We start from the raw sequence: 16,672 nt of genomic DNA on the forward strand, positions 1-16,672 counted from the left end.
CCAGTGCACAGAAGCCTCCGCAAAAAACAAAATCCAAAGACATGCAATTAGCCACAGTCTGTGTCCTTTTTACTTCCATCTGTCCTTTCTTCCACCCTTGTTCAACTCCTCTACTCAGAATTAAAGCTCTGGGGGTCAGGGGATGTTTTTTATTCTGTGCACCTACAATTTGATTCTGTTCCTGGTTTGCTGCTGGCTAAGATGAACTGATAGAAAAAAGGACAGATAAGTATGAATGCTAACTATGCATTAAAACACCTCTGGTTTTGTTTCTCATAATTAAGGGGGTGGGTGCAGTCAGTGGAATAAACCAATAAACCTGATATGAAGGAAGCAGACATTAAACAAAACTGCAACTGTGTGGCTTGTGTACCATAAGCAGAATCACAGGAGAGTGTCAGAAGACAAAAAAATCTTTGCAGACAGCCCAAACACTGTGACTTCATATCTGATTCTGTATCTAAATGCTGCTCTGCTAGCCTAAGATACTTCAGAGTACATGAGAAGAGGGGTGCCTTCTCAAATCTTAAACATTCAAGTTTCCAGCCATCTCTGGTTTTTATCTTTGACACACACAGTTATTATCTGCACAATCACTACAATTCAAAGGTTCAGGTTTTGTCTGTGGAATTTTCCCCCTACCCAGGATAATCGGCCTTTTTAACAAGATCTCTTTTTTCCTAACTGTTTCCAGAGCAGTCCATATTTGAATACAATATAGGGGATCCAGTGTAAAGAAACAAATTCCCTGTCAGAAGTATCTGGTAAATAAAAAACTTAAATCCCATCTAAAATAAATGTACATAAAATGTATTTAAAAATCTGTCACTTAAAAACTTGACAGAGATCTTCTGCAGTTACTTTAGCGTAAGTGACTGCACTAGAATTATTATATAGAGGATCTGTCTGTTGCTCATGTTCTTCCTGACAGTGAACTGCAAAAGCTGCCATGATCCAACAGACATTCCTTTGGGTACCACAGTGAACAGCGTAGTTGCACACGGAACAGATGCTCTACAGAAAAGGGTTTTGCTTCCCTGTTTTTTTAATGGTGTTTTCTGTGTGAATCGCACCAAACAATTCCAACTCAACAGCAATGTGCAACTTAGATTCTTTCAGCCTACATTCAAATTCAGAATGTAGTCCAGACACTTTAACAGCTAATGCTTAATGCAGGTCAGAAGATCAATGGGCCTCCCCATTTTTATACTCACTGGAGTACCTGTGGGCAATAGATCACTTTTGTGTGCATTTCTAAGGTGGAAAACCTCATCAGGCCCTCAGTACAACCTCAGCTTGGAGAACACAAAGTGCTCAAGATGTATCCATAAACAGGTTTTAGGCACCATTTTAACAACTCTAGTTCTTGCCCAAAACAAGCAGTACAGAGGGAAAAGACTGAGAAAAAAAGAAGAGTAGGTTGGAAAAAGTCACAGAAACTTCAGTTCAAAGATGAAACCTACATCTGGAGCACCTTTTAAGTTTGGCCTGGCTTAATCCGACAGTGACCACTGTAGGTCCAAAACTGGAATGCTGCAATGTGGAACTTGTTTATTACAAATTTCCACAGTTGCATTCTTGTAGGGGACCATGAATAGGTGAAAATAGCCCACCTGAATCCCATTAGGTACTTCTTTTTACAAGCTATATTTAAAGCAAACCAAACATTTTCTTGTAAAAGCCTCTAATGAGCTGCAGCAACATTCAATTTTCTTTATGAACTGCTCTGAAGTTGCAATGCAACTTGGCTGAGTCTGTGACACCCAAAACACTAGTAAAAATTCAATGTTTTTTTCTCTGTCTCCTTTAACTACATAAAAGCAGTATCTATGAAACTATTAACGTGACTTCATTAATAAACGGCCACCAGAACGGAACAAGATAATCTCAGAATTCCTACCTTGTAATACTGCCCCATGTTGACTGTTGGAGGAGGGTACTGCCCTGTGTTTTGCTGGCTTGGCATCCTCTGTCCAGGATAGTTGGGAGATGTAAGGGGTCTTGGAGGGTTGGGAGTGGGGTACTGACCAGGCTGGTTTGGAAACTGGCTATTTGGTCCATACTGCTGGTTTCCATAATTCGGCTGTTTCAGGACAGGGACACAAGAAGACAAAGCCATGTTTTATGCAAGCAGCTTTCTTGTATGGATTATTAGCATATATTCAGTAGCACAATCAAAACCCCTTCAGGGGAGTACTTCTTAAAAGCATAAAAATCTTGCAGACCAGAGTGGGGTAAGATGCATGCACTCAGTCTTGTAACACTGTCAAAGGGCATTGTGCTTGGAGAAACCAGAATTACAACCAGATGCAAAGTTCACAAAATTTCTGTGTTTTTGCAAGTGCTACTACACCCAAGCCTGGGGCTCCTTTTTCAAATGTAGAGTGGAAGTGCAAAAAGAAAAAATAAATAAATAAATAAAAATAAAAACATGAAAGGGGCAAGATCATAGAAGCTGTGTCGTCTACGTCTGCCTTTTTAACCAAACTGCTCTGCTGGCCTCTTGCTAGAATGTTCAGCAATACTTTTACAACTAAAGAGGAGTTCTTACTAGTCATAAGCACTTTGCTAGAGCTAGCTAAGACTGCGCTGTGGTTTTGGAATTGAAGTCATGAAAATTGGAACTCTAAAAGAAGAAGGTAAATTTGAAAAATCAACTTGTTAATGTTCCCATAAATGAACCCTTCAATAAAGAATAGGCAAATATCATCTGCAAAATTCTAGCCCAACAAACATGCAACATTTATGGCACTGTTCAGAACTGACTTGCTGGAAACATGAACATATTCACTTAAAAAGAAAAACCTGATTCTGAAGCAGCAAAAAGAGATTTAAAGTCATCCTTAAAACATGAAACCTGAAAAATTACGTGAACAAGCCACATTTTTTGTTTTAACTTACTTGTAAATAAGTGGCAGTATTTACAGAGTGAAAAGCCTCCTAAGAAAAGCAACTCCTGCAAAAGCACATCCCTTTTTTATTTCTGCTTAGTTTTTTTTTTAGAAAAAAAATTGTTTGCAGAGCAGGAAAGAAATGTAGCTCAGGCAGAAATGTTTTCTATATTTTCTGCATACCACAGTTCTCTTTGCTGTGCATTTTCTATAAACTCTTAGTACCATAATTATTGTCAGGGCAGTATCATAATATTCAGAGCTCTACACCTGTTGTTGAAATCTCAGTTGAATACAGAATTTCACCAGGAAATGATCTCTGAAGCTACTAAGGAATGGCTAGATTTGTAAAAACATTTAGGTATATTTAGGTGCTTGGAGCTGCTGGAATTCTAAAAAGCCTCTACTGCTCAATTCACACTAACTTGAAGAGTAAAACACATTGGTGCTTTTTAATTCCAAAACCTCATTTGTCTACATCCTCTGTCTAAATTTCTCTAAAAATTTGACCCCAAGTATTTTGCCCTGTCAAAATACAAGTCATTGGCAAAGTAATTTTGCCTAAAAAGCCATTCAGATCTCCTGTAGCAGCAGGGCACCTTATCACACTCCCAATAAGCTGGTATTAGATAAATGCTGACAGAGAGGGATTTGAATTCAACGCTATTTATATTCATCTTAGTGACTATGAAAATCAACACTCAAAAAGTTTGGAAAGGAACTATTCTCTAAAAAATTACTGCTATTACTACTGGTCTTACAATACAATGTCTGTCCTGCATTTTGTTACAAAAATAAAACCGTCCAAAATAATGCAGATCAGATATCTATTGGGCTAAAATGAACTATTTCACCCTCAGTGTCCCTTCTAAGGTGCCCAATCAAAAGACTCCACTCCTGTGATGGAAGCCTGCTTAAGATCTATGAGGTCACCGTAAGAATCTTAGAATGATACTCTAGTTTGGGGCCTTTCTTGGGCTTAATGACCATCATATGGACTAACTTAGCAAGAGTCAACCTGAATACTTGAGAAGCTATAAAGGAAGAGCTGTTCCTGCTAATATTTTAATGGCTACGCTCCTACCAAGGCTGGAACAAAGACATACCTATCTTCAAGGGATGTGTATCACACATTACCCAGTATGTCACAGCTTGCAGTCAAAGGAACAGTGTACACAAAAGATCATCTATTTTATTACCTCTCCTGGGTATGGTCTCTTTATGCCCTGTATAGGCAAAGACTGGGGGCGTGGGCCTGGATAGGCCTGCTGAGGCATCCTCTGCCCGTGGGTGCTGAAGGGGCTCATTCCAGGAGGCCGAGGCTGGTTCATGCCCATGGGTGGCCCGCTCATGCTGGAAGGTGTCATTCCAGCTCCCATGCTTGCTGGGTTCATGTTGCCTGGCATAGAAGCAGGACCACGAGGACCAGGCTGGTTCATAAACTGGTTGTTGTAAGCCTGAGTTGGACCCATCTGGAAAGAGGAACAAACCTTCAACGGAAGAAGAAGAAAAAAAAAAAAAGAATAAAATGCGACATGCATTTATAAAATGGGAAGAGGGAGCTGAACGTGCTTTTGGGGAACGGAAGAAGGGAAGGATTTATGTCGCATTTTCCTCCAATGTTCTCTAACATTTGATGGGCGGTGAAGTTATTGATAATAAAAATCCAATTGGAATTGTAAAAGGCAGACAGAGTGGAAGACAGATGTAAGACTAAAGTGAGAAATTAAATTGTTTCAATTGGCTGGTCTGGTACTGTAAGGTAACAGGTTAGGATGTTGCCTGTGTAAATACAGCACAACACTAAAGCCTTTCTAGCACCGTGTGCTTTTCATCATCTGGCATATGGACTCTTCAGAATTCAGAGAAATAAAAAAGTAAGGAGGAAAAACCTGACTTGACCAAGCCCTTGTTTATTTTAAGAAAAAAAATATTCCATGAATACATGGCACACTAGAAGTTATGGATCACTGGAAATGCATGTCTCACATAGCTGCCTCTATAGATAGCATTATTAAAACCCAAATCTCTCTTCTATTGTTGTTTCCCTGTTTGAAGGCAGCCCAAACAACCAACTGCAGTTAGCAAAATGAACAATTGTCCAAGAGCTACAAAGCCTATTGCAAGATTCTAGGACATTTCACTAGGTACTAAATTTAGAGGGCTGTGATAATGTATCACATCAGATGCAGCTGTAACTTTGAGAATGCTTCAATTTTTTTAAGAGGCAATCCCTAAACTACAAAATACAGTTAGGCAAGTTTTATTGGGAAGAATATGGGGACTGACTCATACTTACATACACACATTCCAGCAGTTTCCCATAAGGATTTCTAACCATGCTCATGCACAAAAAAAAAACCCCAAAAACAAACAAACAAACAAAAACCCAGTGTTTTTTCCCCAGTAGGCACCCCAGCAAACACAACAGTGAGAAGGACAGCCAATTCCCTGTAATGGTCCAGCTCAGGCAGGTATGAAGACATAAGGAATACTTCCTTACCGGTCCATACTGGTTCATGTCTTTATTCTGTGTTTCCTGAAGGGCTGCCACAGTGGCTGTAGCTGTAGCTGTTGCTGTAGCAGCTGCAGCTGCAACTGCAGCAGCGGCGGCAGCTGCAGCTGGCTGGGTGAAATCAGCTGGTGGCCTCGTGTGGGGGGGAATCCCCATTCCTGCAGGGGTATTTGGGCCTCCAGGGTAACTAACAGGGAAGAAGAGAAACGAGGAGAGAATTAAGATGTGCCTGGTGGATTTTGTTTTGAATGTTGGTGTGATCCTCACCTGGAACTGTTCCAAAAGCACGTCTCAATGACTAATGAAAGCCAGCAGGCCAGGTAATTAGGTGTGTACAGAAGATACAGGTTGCATCTACAGGTTACACCTGCTGCCCAGGTACAACAGTCACAGGGCTGCAACTGTGCAAATTGTACATGATTGCAAGGCATTGCCAGCAGTCATTTTGGAGGCAGTGAGCTTCTTTGCAGCTCTGTAGCCTCCTGCAATGTAGAATTGAACTCCTGAAAGTAAATGCTCTGTTCCTCAGCAATGTAGGGGCAAATTCACAGGAGCAGGAGCAGTGAACTTCCTCCAAGACAGCACATTAATCTGCCTCAGTGGTGAATTATGGCAAGTGCTCAAGATATCAGAAAAGCTTTCCTCCCTGAACTGCAGCAGAAAGGCCAGGAGAGACCCAATGCAATTGACTCCACTGGATCCCACACAGTGTGTTCTGCAGTTCCTCCCATTTCTTCTGTTGATCCTAAGATAAATCAACCTAAGCCAAGCCACACCTTTACCACTTCAAGTTATCAAACATCTTTATAAATATGGGCCAATATACTGTGCCCATTTTAGAGAAGTTAATACAAAGCTGAAGAAACTTTTTGGCTTGGTCAAGGTCAGTCAGTAGATCAGTGGCAGAGATGAAGGAAGAGATAAAATCTCTCTCTCTGAGTCCAAAGCTTATATTCTTCACACTAGACTGCCTATGCTAACAGCAGCAGTCTCTTCAGCAGCCTTTGCACTGGGACCATAAATAGTGGGTTCAGTTAAGTGTCCTCACCATCCCTGTTTACAGAGTATAGACCAGAAAGTCAACATGTAACTAATGCCAGGCTATTAGTTTGGATTGTATGACTAATGCAGCATTTATTTCCCCAAAATAAATACACAACGTGACCATCTTTTTTAATAAACTTCTTCACTCCCAATTCTTTTCAAATTCCTGCTGTGGAATATTCTATATGCTGTGCATATTCTGTTGCACAGGAAACTAGTTTGCCCAATACTCAAACTTACTCCTCCATGTGCACATAGAAATTATACCATCAATACCTTTCACATCCTGGCCTTATTAAATGTTAATCATTCCTAAGCCTGTGGTCTGTTTAACAATCTCTCTTAATTAAAACTTTATTTTGGGGGTTTATTAGAGCTAATTGATTGACCTAAGCCATTTCCATTTACTGTGATGAATTTCTTTGCAGTTTGGGTAGCTGATTTCCAGAGCTGTTAAAGCAGTATGTGCTTCAGTTAACCAGCAAAAAACAGCTACTGAGACTCTATATAATTAAAAGAAGTCCATGACACTTCTGCTAGGTCACTAAAACAAGCTTCATCAAGTATTTACATCCATTTTCCACCTCAGAGAAATAAATCTTACCTGCCACCAAATCCTCCACTTCCAGGATAATTGGGTCGTCCATACATGCCCTGCTGTATGTATGGCTGAGTGGAGCCTGCCTTGGCTGAAAATTGTTGCTGCTGTCCAGCAAACTGAGGGGAATTGATTCCAGGGTTGCTGGTTGTCATCCCTGAAGCCATGGGATTTCCTGCTGGGTTCATAGGGTTGTTAGCATTTGCCATTGGATTTCCCAGCACCTGCAAGAAGAAACATAGGAGTAAGGGGCTGTACCTTGAAATATTTCAAGCAAATTAAGTTGATTTGCTGCAGTTGTTAAACCAAAACATAACCACCTGGACTCTGAACTCTAATGAACATAGACCTCATTGATGTCTAGGTGCACATTCCTGGTAATTTCTCTTTTTGCCATTTCCAAACAAACAGGAGATTTTCAACTAGATGGAACCCAAGTTAAAAAAAAATAAAAAAAGTTTATAAAAAACTTTTTATAAAAAAAGTTTTTGAGAAAGACATGCTACAACCATGCCGTGATCATTCATTTGACTACAAGAAAGAGCATAGCTTTTTGGGGGGCAGTGTGTGAGAGGGTGAGACCTTTTTTGTTTGTTTAGTTGGTTGGTTGGTTTGATGCAGTACTTTGAAGTAACTCAGAAGTAGTCCCACTGGCACAATGCAAAGGGTAGTATAGATAGAAAAACTGTGAAAGAGCATATTTCAGTAGTTTAACCTATTCTTGACTCTCTAAATAGTGTACAAAAGTCTATTGATTATTTTTATTGCTTCTTATAAAAGAGTCCTCTGTTCTCTGTACAAAAGGACTTGTCTTACTTGTTTAAAGGATTTTTTTTTCCCAAATTGCTATGATTTCCATGGAGATGTAAGTGTGGCTGTTCATGGATCACCTGCATAAGAGTTCCCAGAAAGTCTCCTACTTGGGAAGAAACTCAGTGGTCATGATTTTTGCAGAAGACTAATTCAACAGCTTCAGGCATTCGAGAAAAGGAATGGGTGAGCCCAGCTCATTCCTTTTCCTCGAAGAGCACAAGGACTTACAGGAAATCCTGACATTCATATTAGATCTGCTCTGAATAGCTATAACCAAGCTCTGTGTTCCAGAGTTTCACTGCTCCCTTGCAATGACTCTGAAGAAGCATTTTCTTTCTTCATGCAAGAATTTTTTTCCTTCTATTGCACATTCCTCTGCAGTACCAAGTAGAGTTTAAGTAACATTACAGCACGCTTATGATTGAACAAAACTCAAAGCATTTTTTTATCTTTCTTTTTGCCTTTTACGTGTAAAATAACTTGTATTTTCATTTTCTGGCCAATATATAGACCAGCATGTTTACTCAGGTGTTTCTCACCCAAATGGGATACCTTTTCTTCTAAGGTGTTAAAGAAATCAACAATAATAAAACATGTTGTAGATCCTGTAACTGTTTCCTCTTCTTGTTTTATTGAAGAAAGATTTTGCCATGACCAGTGCTCACATAACTGCCATCTGAGTAGCTATATGACATGGCCTCTGAATAATTTCTTTTTCAAATGGCTCATTCCACTACAATTTCATTTTCAATTTTCTAACCAAAATTAAAATAATAACAAAAGAATCCTCAGAAAATTTTGTATGGGATTTAACACTGCTTGGTTTGAAAGAAGCAAAAAAGACAGGTTAGATTTATGTACTATTTGCACTCGTTAAAGATGGTGATGTATTTTGAGCTCTTCATCTATGGGGTAAGCAAAGGCCAGACTGTTTGCAAGCTTAATTTGTGCCACATCCCTGGGCATGCACACTTATTATCACAAATAATTGGTAATTTCTTCATAAAAGCTGCTTCTTTTTGTATAGTGTAACTCAATATACAACACAGAAGAAAAAGAGAGTTAAGAGTGGAAAGAACCAAATGAAAATCCAGGAAATACAGCTCTCACCTGGGAGCCAAGTGCCCATGTTTCTGCTCCAATGCATATTGAAATATTCTTGCAAAGTTAGACAGCAATAACAGGAGGGACTGGAAAGAATACAGCCTAAAATTGCTAGTTAGCAACTCACTGTGGGGCTAGACTTGGTACTGAACTTCACCAGTCCACAAGTACAACACAACCCCAGGTAAAATCAACAACTATCCTTGGTGATTCTAGCTAAAATTTTTGATAGAACTCTTCACATTCAAGCTGAATTCCCGAGAGGTTTGGGATTACCCCAAACCCATGCTTTCAGCATTGAAACCACACAGTACAAAATATGAGGTAAATCCAAGCCTGACATTTGCATGCAGCCAAAGGACTGACTCAAGCTCTCAGACACCTCTTGTTCAATGCCACCAAAGTGGACATGCCTGGGAAAATAATGCATCATATATAACAAAGAAGACAGACACTATTATTGATCCCAAGAGGATTTTCCAAAATACCTTCCATTTTACAAACATTAGGAGAAATGCATTATCTAGAGGGAAGGAAGCATAAAAATGAAGCTTACCTGGCTTTGAGAGGTGTTAGTCACACCCCATACTGTGGTGACCACTGATAAAGAGCCTGGAGGCTGGTTGGTATTTTGTTGCCAGGGAACAGAATCATAAGGGAAAGACCCATCACTGCAAAAACAAATATTCAGGAGGGTGAGATTTCAGAAGTTTAAACTGTGGCAAATTGCTGGTGGTGACAAAGGAATTAATGTCTGACATTACCTTAGCTCTCCACTCCTCCTCCACTATTAGCTTAGTATTCTCAGAGGCATGAAGTTTCTTTAATAGCAATGTGATCATATCAAACCACACAGAACAAATTAATTCCTTAACTATATTGAAGCACAGGGCTTTTACCATAAAAAGGTCTGTTAGCAGTGAAAGTCCAAGTAAACTCGGGCAGAGTTTCAAACAAGGACACTAAGTTACTCAGAAGCATGTATTTTTTTTGCAATTCATCTCAAACTCTTCAATAATCACTGCTTCAGCTGCCTTATATCAATTCAATTAGATTTTGAGACCAGACTGCAGCTCTGCTGTCTGCAGTGGGTCCCCAAATGGCCAGAAAAGCCTTTAAAGCAATAGCAGTTCAACATCATTTTGAAAAGTAAATTGAAATTCAGATAGTGTTCTCCCACATGATGGATAAGCTGCATGCCAAAAACAGTATTAGCTAATCAGCATTCTAGAAAATCAACTGCAGATATACAACACATCTTTCAGATAAATATGTGGATGAGAGGATTGGGTTTTTCCATTAGCTTTGTCCACAGATACCAGCAAACATTTCTTACAGCTCTTTTTATACAAAAGCAGACAGTGGTTTCAGAATGAGCCCAGGATAGGTACATACTTAGTGTAATTAATGAAATATCTTAAATCCAGTGAAAGTAACTACCAATCCTATGACCATAAAATACATTCCACTTGAAATTTGCTCATTCTTGTACTATTAACTTGTAAATTAGATTTCAGTTTGCATATATATACACATATACTCAGGTGATCTTTCCTCATCTAGATATATAGAAATACCGTTTAACAGACACACATTGCTCCTTCATTTTCAAACACCATTGATTTGTATTTTATATCAAGAACTGCATTTTTGTCTTGACTACCAGCTATCACCAAAATTCCATCCAGGGCTAGCTTGCCTAAAGAATCTATACAGGCTCTACATGCAGTCTACCAACACACTTCAGAGCCTGCTCACTGTCCCGTGACCCCAGACAGTGCTCCAGGCTTGGACCACTCCTTCCTTTTGTGCTGTGAGCCAAAATCAAGGACGACCTCTGTATTCATTCTTTAGCTTGTTTGTAACGCCAAGTGTGAATTATTTAAGAACAGGAATTGCTCTGCACAAAGAGTGCACATGTGTGATAAAAACTGCCTCTGTCCCAAGTAACAAATAACGCAATAACAGCAGCAGCAACTGTGTAAATGAAGCAGTGAATGCATTTCACAAACAACTAGGAAATTTCAAACAAATTGCACAATGCTCTGCTAGCACACCAGCAACATAACTGTGAATTTGAACTGACCTATTTGCTTCAAAATACCCATATTCAATCAAGCAATAAAATCACACAAAAATTTAAATCGGAGAAAAGAATAATTTCCCCTAATAAATAATTAGAGAAAATTAATGGAAAATGCTAGGTCTCTGTAAGAAGCCTGACACACCATGTTTACATTGACAGCATCCATATAAACCAGTGTGTGAATATGGGCATACTGAACACCTTGAAATCACTAAGTCCTGCTAGCCCATGTTTCTTTAAAATATTTTCTCATAGAATCTTGCCCCTCTCAGTCAGAGGCTCAGACAATGGCTTCAGTGACTAATATTTGCAAGTGACGCAATGCAAGTCCCTCCACCAGCATGGAGACAAATGATGACTAACCCAGAGTTTGTGACTGCTATTAAGATTTCCTCTTTTATCCTGCTCTGAGTGATGCCTCCTACTTTACTTCCTTCTCTGACTGTTTCTGATGATGTCTGCTCTGTGATTTGTTTGGATATTTATGGCACATATGAGTGTTCATGTACTTCAGTGACTACAAAGAAGCTCTCTCCATGACATAAGCAGTGAAAGGACTCACTGCAGACATTCCTCTCTATTCCCCACTGATGTGCTGTGGACAGGTAATAAAACCTGAGGAGCAAGGCAAATATTTTGCAAGTGTATGAGTAAATAAGAAGGGTAATGACAGGCAGGAATCAAACCACAATGTCACTAAAGATTCTTCTAATGCAAATATGCCGTACAGTTTGTAAACACACTCCAACTTTGAGCAAGCAATGCTTCAGCCTGCTGTTAAGAAGTTATAATTATTACTTCACTTTCTTTGCCTCCTAAGCATGTTTCTCTTACCCATTTCTCTCCTTTACAGGGTGCAGAAGGGATTTCATATATCATTCTTCCATAGTTTTCAGTGGTAGAGTCAGATAATCTGTTCAGTGGAAGGCTACACTGGATTCTCAAAGACTGTATGATCACTTCATCCTAATTATAAATACCGAGTAAATCACTCAATTTTTACTGTATTGAAATTAAAATGGGTGACACCTCAAGAAACCATATTGTTCACAAATAATAAAGCCTCCAGCACCACACAAAAAAGTCAGAAAAAGAGACCAGGTACAGATTTGTTTAGAAATATTCATTGTGCACATTGAACCATGTGACTACCACATTATCCAATCCAGGACCTATTGTTAAATCTCAAACATTATTAATAACAGAAATTATGGCAACACTGAAATAGTGATAGGTGTGCATCACAGAATATGAACTTAAATAGCCTAATATCCACTTACTGTCCTAAACCTCATCCCTCAAGTCTCACCTTAGTTACCATGAGAAAATGACCCCATGAGAAATGCAAGGCAATCTCATGGTTTGCATTCCCCAGCATTTACTCTGGCCCATCACCAATTACCAATTACACGCATATCTGAGTACGACTTTTGCCATACTGGATACAATATCCACCCTTTCTCCATCACATGAAGGCTTCCTTGGTTTCAAGTAGTAGGAGATGCAGAAACTTGTGCCACTCAATTAGAGAATTACTTGTCCCTCCACTTCACTCTTTCAGCTTCCATTTCTGTCCTTAAAACTACCCAAAGGAATATTCCCACCATCAAAGGAAAATCCATGTAAGTACCGTAATGAAACGTGACCAATCCAATTCTCATTTGCAAAGAGCAGTGGTTTTCCCCTGTTATTATACAGAGCTGTGAATTATCCTGAAATCCTTTTCTTTAAACTTGAAAATGGCAGCCAATAAAGAAAGAAGCTTCAACCTCTTCAGCCAAAGCGAAATGCTGCCCATGACATTGTTCCTGTTGAACTGTACAAGGGTAATTAAGTCTCTCACTGCACCCTGGAGGGCAGTGAGTCAGTTTGGGCTCAGCTGGAGCCCACTAAAAGAGTATTGACTAAATTTACAATAGTGCTAATGAACCTATACATACTACTGGTCAGCATTAGAGGCCAAACAGCAGAGGAAGACACAGAGCAAAGACCAAGAGATGGAGGGAAATTACTTCTCAAAGTAATTTTTCTACTGTGATGCAGCAAAACTGCAATCAAGCAATGAGGAGGGATTTCTTAGCTACTGGCAAATGTACTGAACCTACCAGTAATACAACACTCATGTTGAAGAGGTACATTGGTAGTTAGGTCTAAAAAGTTTCTCTTACTCCCAGTACTAGACAGATACCCAGTCTCTAGGAAAAGTTACAGACTTCATGTGAGACAGAGACTGATAGTTAATCCTAATCAAAATTGCTTAATAACAAGTGACCTTTGTAGAATAAATTAATACAAGTGAATTACTGTAGTTTATACATGATTTGTGGCATTATTTTCTGCAATGTTTATGTTGTCACTAAAGCAATTGTATATGTATCTGACACTCTGTTTACATGTCTTCATTCCTGGAGGAAGGAAAGACTCAGATGGTTTAGTGAAGCATGCATCCCTAGAGCACTGGCACTTTACATATTGTGGAGGAGGGTGAAAACAGAATTACACATTCCTGGTGATTTTCCACATCACTTGTTGAGAGGGCCAGCCAGGTGTCTAAAATGCTACCTTCATAAAGCATCTACCTCTGTTTTAAACACTGTAAATCTACCAATTACTGCACCAGATGCTGACTTTCCAAAAAAGCCTTTTCAGTCCAGCCACTGACAATCAAGTTTCCCATAACTGGGCCTTCAATGGCTACTTTCTGCTGCTTACCCTCAAGCCAGCTTTGCAGTTTTGCAGGGGTCTTTAATATCTCTGAAGGGTATGTAATATGTAATGTGTAATATGGCACACATATTACATATGAATTCACACAAACCTTTAAATCTACCAACCCTGTGCTAACTTTCTCAGTTGACACCAAGATGAGTAGGCAATTGCCACTGGAACACTGACTGTAATTTCTCCCACATCTTCTTTTGTCACCCATGGACACCTTGAGAGGAGAGCATCTCATGACAAGGCGTAAGGTGTCAGAGAATGACACTGGGCAAACATGTCTTTGCAATAACACATGGCCAAAAATCAGAGCAGGCAAAATACAACCCAAAACTGGGGCTGTTGATCTGGTTCTGACTGATGGCACCTCTCTGTGTCTGCGCCTTGCTCTTCCTCTGGGCAGATGTGTGCTCGGGGTGCTCAGCACCCCTTGCCTGTATTCTTGGTTGGAGCCTCTAGGTGACACTACTTTAATACAAACGAAACCATAACAATTTCTAAACAAGGTTCCTTGCTCCTTTCTTTCCCCACTACAACCTGATGCATTTGCAGTGGAAAAACAGCACAAATCCCACAGTCTGAACAGGTAAGAATGCCTCAGAAAACTGAAGCACCAAGATATGAGTTTCATCTCTGGGTTGTCTCACAAGTTAGGCAGTTCAGCTTCTTTCATTCAGGTTTAGTTTTTGTTTTACTTGGATTTCTTAAAAGAACACCACTCGTATTTATACACATAATATTTATATACACATCATATTTATATACACGTAATTAACATTTATTAATATGGATTCAGTTTGAAAGCCTTCTTGACCGCCGTGAACCTAACACCAGAAACTGGGAAAAAGAATGGGGAAAAAAAGCAGCTTAAGTCCTTTCTGGAGCATTTTAGTATTTCATATTAAAAAGGCAGTTCAATTCAAATGTACTGCACCATGCAAACCTAATGACTCAATAAGCTATCAATCTCTGACAACCTATTCAAAAATTACGGATCAAATGGATTTTTTCTTTCCTTTTGGTCAAAGTTCCACTGAAAATGTCCCCAGCCTTGAGTATTAATTCTAGAAAACCCCACCATGACAACTGAAAGACAAAATTTGTTTTTGCTTACTGCCAATCAAAACCATTTTGGAGATCTGCTTTTATTTTCTTTGTGAAAACCACTGGACATTTAGAAGGAAATAACTGACTTGTCATTTTTCATTGAGATTCTTTTTCAAAGAAACAGAACCAGCACCTCCCCACCTGAGACACATGCACCATCTTTATACACCTACAGTGATTGACAACATGTTTCAACTTCAACACCTAACATTAGTTTATAGTCTAGGTGACAGTTACTATAAACACATTACTATTAAAAAAAACAAACCACAAAATTTAACCAAGATATCCCCTGACCTTTAGTGTTTTCCGTAGGCTCTGTAAACCACTCTATACAAGTTGTTGTTCACACAGAGGAACATGGCAGAGCCAGGAGACACCAACGTGGAAAGAACATGAAGACCACTTACAGTCAGCAAGAATATACGATGACATATTGTGAGGGAAACAAAGAGAAAGTACTTCTGTACATCACACATGATGTGCAGAACCAAACTAAGAGCTGATGTTGTGTGCAGGTACCCTAAACTTTTTACATTCAAGATGAGGAAAGCAAGAGGGTGGTGTAGTCAGTTTGTATACTAATAAATTACTTTGGATGCCTAGCAAGAATTAGCTTTTGATTGATGCCATCTATGTGATTCACACCTTCCTCAAATATGTTCCTCTATTTTGCATTATTATTTGAAGATGTTTAAATTGTATTGGCATAATTTAAGGCACCATCCTGCATTTCACTAAGCAAACACCTAAAACACAATCCTATCCAAATCCCAGGGTGTTTCTATGTAATGTTAGAATGAAAAAAAGCCCATTTGGAAGAATTCTACAAGATTTTATTTCCCTCTATTCTTAAAGACATGACTACAACATCCAGATTTTACAAAATTCACAGTTCCAAAGTATATCCCATCATAATTTCTCAAGCCTGCTGACTCCCTCCACTCTTTCCAACTAGATGAACATCTTCTCTAACCCTTTAGAAAGTTTTGATTCTCCCAACTCTAAATGCACAGCAGATCCACACCTAGTCCTTGCCTACCAAGAAAGAATTACCTCAGATGTTGTTTCAGTACTGGATGTTGCCTGTACCGTGAAAAGGAAGACTGAAAGCAGTTAGAAATTTTGTAATTCACTGTAAAAAGAAGGAGGTTGTTTTCTGGCACATGAGAACACAGAGCACTCTGAACCCCTTCTAGGTGAGCAGATACAGGTGAAGCAGTCAAAAGGTGAAGGCAACAAGACATTTATCAGCTCAATGGTTTGGATGGCACCTGCTGCTAGCAGGTGGCTATCACGCCCTGCCTCTGCTCTTTTAAATATCCACACACACATTTATAATAACCATTCATGCAGCCACACACATATGCACAATACAGGCGTTTGCATGGAGACTGAGAAAGCAAAATCGAGCGGACAATTCAGCAGGTGATACAAAGTACCTCTGGAAACTGAAAGCCCTTAACTTTTTCTTTATATTTGTGAGAAGGCCTGTGAGGCCTGCATGATTTATGACTGCACAAGGCGGGAATGCTGCCTTCCCTTTCACATTGGGTTGCTACAGATCAGGCTGTGTGTGACACGCTCGCGGCTGTGCTTCCTGGCGCCTTACTCTACACTCAGTGTCATCACTTAGAGCCATGCCTGCAAGTCTCATGCTGCTCAGCAAGAGCTACTGCATCTGATTTTAACTCCTGAAATTAGAAAAATGCATTAGGCCAAATAATTAGATTAATTCGTAAGTTTTTGAACCTGCAAAAACCCACACCTCCCCTGCATGCACACACAGTCCTGCT

At 39.5% G+C, this 16,672-nt stretch overlaps 1 protein-coding gene across 12 annotated transcripts in view; it reads right to left on the minus strand.

Annotated features, from left to right (window-relative positions):
* Window positions 1–16,672, minus strand: part of ZMIZ1 (zinc finger MIZ-type containing 1) — a 338,900-nt gene that overhangs the window by 26,982 nt on the left and 295,246 nt on the right. For 10 of the 12 annotated variants that reach the window (XM_088059853.1, XM_014250346.2, XM_088059852.1 and 7 more), the window contains 5 exons: window positions 9,522–9,636; window positions 7,055–7,272; window positions 5,395–5,593; window positions 4,091–4,381; window positions 1,901–2,083 (listed from right to left, as the gene is read on the minus strand). In XM_088059853.1, the coding sequence (XP_087915979.1) occupies window positions 1,901–2,083; window positions 4,091–4,381; window positions 5,395–5,593; window positions 7,055–7,272; window positions 9,522–9,636 (1,006 nt within the window). The remainder of the gene's footprint in view (window positions 1–1,900; window positions 2,084–4,090; window positions 4,382–5,394; window positions 5,594–7,054; window positions 7,273–9,521; window positions 9,637–16,672) is intronic. The other 2 variants (XM_088059856.1, XM_088059858.1) reach the window with 1 other exon arrangement.

The sequence above is a fragment of the Pseudopodoces humilis genome, chromosome 9 (genome assembly GCF_049639895.1).
Source record: "Pseudopodoces humilis isolate 2021_Gansu_Grassland_sample_001 chromosome 9, ASM4963989v1, whole genome shotgun sequence".
NCBI classification, from domain to species: domain Eukaryota; kingdom Metazoa; phylum Chordata; class Aves; order Passeriformes; family Paridae; genus Pseudopodoces; species Pseudopodoces humilis.